We start from the raw sequence: 3852 nt of genomic DNA on the forward strand, positions 1-3852 counted from the left end.
ATCCATGGCCCGGGAGCCTCCAGTGATGATCCATGGCCCGGAGCCTCCAGTGATGATCCATGGCCCGGAGCCTCCAGTGATGATCCATGGCCCGGGAGCCTCCAGTGATGATCCATGGCCCGGAGCCTCCAGTGATGATCCATGGCCTGGATTCTCCAGTGATGATCCATGGCCTGGAGCCTCCAGTAATAATCCATGGCCTGGAGCCTCCAGTAATAATCTATGGCCCGGAGCCTCCAGTAATAATCCATGGCCTGGATTCTCCAGTGATGATCCATGGCCCGGAGCCTCCAGTGAGGGTTCCCAATCTGGAGTCCCCGGTGACGATCTACGGTCCAGTTCCCCAGGTGATGATCTACGGTCCAGTTCCCCAGGTGATGATCTACGGTCCAGTTCCCCCGGTGACGATCTACGGTCCAGTTCCCCCGATGATGATCTACGGTCCAGTTCCCCAGGTGATGATCTATGGTCCAGTTCCTCTGGTGATGATCTACGGTCCAGTTCCCCAGGTGATGATCTACGGTCCAGTTCCCCAGGTGACGATCTACGGTCCAGTTCCCCAGGTGATGATCTACGGTCCAGTTCCCAAGGTGACGATCTACGGTCCGGTTCCCCCGATGATGATCTATGGTCCAGTTCCCCCGGTGAGGATCTACGGTCCAGTTCCCCAGGTGATGATCTACGGTCCAGTTCCCCAGGTGATGATCTACGGTCCAGTTCCCCAGGTGATGATCTACGGTCCGGTTCCCCCGATGATGATCTACGGTCCAGTTCCCCCGGTGACGATCTACGGTCCAGTTCCCCAGGTGACGATCTACGGTCCAGTTCCCCAGGTGATGATCTACGGTCCAGTTCCCCAGGTGATGATCTACGGTCCGGTTCCCCCGATGATGATCTACGGTCCAGTTCCCCAGGTGATGATCTACGGTCCAGTTCCCCAGGTGATGATCTACGGTCCAGTTCCCCAGGTGATGATCTACGGTCCAGTTCCCCCAGTGACGATCTACGGTCCAGTTCCCCAGGTGATGATCTACAGTCCAGTTCCCCAGGTGATGATCTACGGTCCAGTTCCTCTGGTGACGATCTACGGTCCAGTTCCCCAGGTGATGATCTACGGTCCAGTTCCCAAGGTGATGATCTACGGTCCGGTTCCCCCGATGATGATCTACGGTCCAGTTCCCCCGGTGACGATCTACGGTCCAGTTCCCCAGGTGACGATCTACGGTCCAGTTCCCCAGGTGATGATCTACGGTCCAGTTCCCCAGGTGATGATCTACGGTCCAGTTCCCCCAGTGACGATCTACAGTCCAGTTCCCCCGGTGACGATCTACGGTCCAGTTCCCCCGGTGACGATCTACGGTCCAGTTCCCCAGGTGATGATCTACAGTCCAGTTCCTCTGGTGACGATCTACGGTCCAGTTCCCCAGGTGATGATCTACGGTCCGGTTCCCCCGATGATGATCTACGGTCCAGTTCCCCCGGTGACGATCTACGGTCCAGTTCCCCAGGTGACGATCTACGGTCCAGTTCCCCAGGTGATGATCTACGGTCCAGTTCCCCAGGTGATGATCTACGGTCCGGTTCCCCCGATGATGATCTACGGTCCAGTTCCCCAGGTGATGATCTACGGTCCAGTTCCCCAGGTGATGATCTACGGTCCAGTTCCCCAGGTGATGATCTACGGTCCAGTTCCCCCAGTGACGATCTACGGTCCAGTTCCCCAGGTGATGATCTACAGTCCAGTTCCCCAGGTGATGATCTACGGTCCAGTTCCTCTGGTGACGATCTACGGTCCAGTTCCCCAGGTGATGATCTACGGTCCAGTTCCCAAGGTGATGATCTACGGTCCAGTTCCCCAGGTGATGATCTACGGTCCAGTTCCCCCAGTGACGATCTACAGTCCAGTTCCCCCGGTGACGATCTACGGTCCAGTTCCCCCGGTGACGATCTACGGTCCAGTTCCCCAGGTGATGATCTACAGTCCAGTTCCTCTGGTGACGATCTACGGTCCAGTTCCCCAGTTGATGATCTACGTTCCGGAGTCCCCGTGTGTATGACATACCTGTACATTGTATGCAAACTACCCACAGTGCAAAAACTGGTTGAATCAATGTTATTCCCACATCATTTCAACCCAAACAAAACGTTGAATCATTGTGGAAAACTGATTGTATTTGCAACAAATCCTCAACATTACGGTATTTAGGCTTTTTTAAAACCAACTTTTAACCTAAATACAATGACATGATGACATTTTATTTTTCATGATGAATTCACGTAAATTATGTAAATATATGTAAATCAAAATTAGACTTTAAACTGACAAGAGAGAGAGAGAGAGGAGGAAAAAAAAAGAGAGAGAGAGAGAGAGAGAGGGAGAGGGTTAGAGAGAGGGATAGAGAGAGAGAGAGAGAGAGAGAGAGAGAGAGAGTGAGAGAGAGAGAGGGAGAGAGAGAAAGGGTTAGAGAGAGGGATATAGAGAGAGGGGAAGAGAGAGAGGGACAGAGAGAGGGAAAGAGAGAGAGGGAGAGGGTTAGAGAGAGGGATAGAGAGAGAGGGAAAGAGAGAGAGGGAAAGAGAGAGAGGGATAGAGAGAGAGGGAAAGAGAGAGAGGGAAAGAGAGAGAGGGAAAGAGAGAAAGGGTTAGAGAGAGGGATAGAGAGAGAGGGGAAGAGAGAGAGGGAGAGGGTAAGAGAGAGGGAAAGAGAGAGAGGGGGAGGGTTAGAGAGAGGGATAGAGAGAGAGGGATAGAGAGAGAGGGATAGAGAGAGAGGGAAAGAGAGAGAGGGAAAGAGAGAAAGGGTTAGAGAGAGGGATAGAGAGAGAGGGGAAGAGAGAGAGGGAGAGGGTAAGAGAGAGGGAAAGAGAGAGAGGGGGAGGGTTAGAGAGAGAGGGATAGAGAGAGAGGGATAGAAAGAGAGAGAGAGGGATAGAGAGAGAGGGAGAGGGTTAGAGAGAGGGATAGAGAGAGAGAGAAAGGGTTAGAGAGAGGGATATAGAGAGAGGGGAAGAGAGAGAGGGACAGAGAGAGGGAAAGAGAGAGAGGGAGAGGGTTAGAGAGAGGGATAGAGAGAGAGGGAAAGAGAGAGAGGGAAAGAGAGAGAGGGATAGAGAGAGAGGGAAAGAGAGAGAGGGAAAGAGAGAAAGGGTTAGAGAGAGGGATAGAGAGAGAGGGGAAGAGAGAGAGGGAGAGGGTAAGAGAGAGGGAAAGAGAGAGAGGGGGAGGGTTAGAGAGAGGGATAGAGAGAGAGGGATAGAGAGAGAGGGAAAGAGAGAGAGGGAAAGAGAGAAAGGGTTAGAGAGAGGGATAGAGAGAGAGGGGAAGAGAGAGAGGGAGAGGGTAAGAGAGAGGGAAAGAGAGAGAGGGGGAGGGTTAGAGAGAGGGATAGAGAGAGGGATAGAGAGAGAGGGATAGAAAGAGAGAGAGGGTTAGAGAGAGGGATAGAGAGAGAGGGATAGAGAGAGAGGGATAGAAAGAGAGAGAGAGGGATAGAGAGAGAGGGAGAGGGTTAGAGAGAGGGATAGAGAGAGAGGGATAGAGAGAGAGGGATAGAAAGAGAGAGAGGGATAGAGAGAGGGAAAGAGAGAGAGGGAGAGGGTTAGAGAGAGAGAGACAGAGAGAGGGAAAGAAAGAGAGAGAGAGGGATAGAGAGAGAGGGAGAGGGTTAGAGAGAGGGATAGAGAGAGAGAGGGAAAGAGAGAGAGAGAGGGAAAGAGAGAGAGGGAGAGGGTTAGAGAGAGGGATAGAGAGAGAGAGGGTTAGAGAGAGGGATAGAGAGAGAGAGGGAAAGAGAGAGGGATAGAGAGAGAGAGAGAGGGAAAGAGAGAGAGGGAGAGGGTTAGAGAGAGGGA

At 52.7% G+C, this 3852-nt stretch overlaps 1 protein-coding gene across 1 annotated transcript; it reads left to right on the plus strand.

Moving 5' to 3' along the window:
• The first annotated feature begins 161 nt into the window (after positions 1-161).
• On the plus strand, positions 162-2057 carry LOC124019072 (extensin-1-like). Its single transcript, XM_046334430.1, has one exon. The coding sequence runs from the start codon at positions 162-164 to the stop codon at positions 2055-2057; it is 1896 nt and encodes a 631-aa protein (XP_046190386.1).
• Positions 2058-3852: the final 1795 nt, after the last annotated feature.

This window comes from Oncorhynchus gorbuscha, unplaced genomic scaffold, assembly GCF_021184085.1.
Source record: "Oncorhynchus gorbuscha isolate QuinsamMale2020 ecotype Even-year unplaced genomic scaffold, OgorEven_v1.0 Un_scaffold_6532, whole genome shotgun sequence".
Classification (NCBI taxonomy): domain Eukaryota; kingdom Metazoa; phylum Chordata; class Actinopteri; order Salmoniformes; family Salmonidae; genus Oncorhynchus; species Oncorhynchus gorbuscha.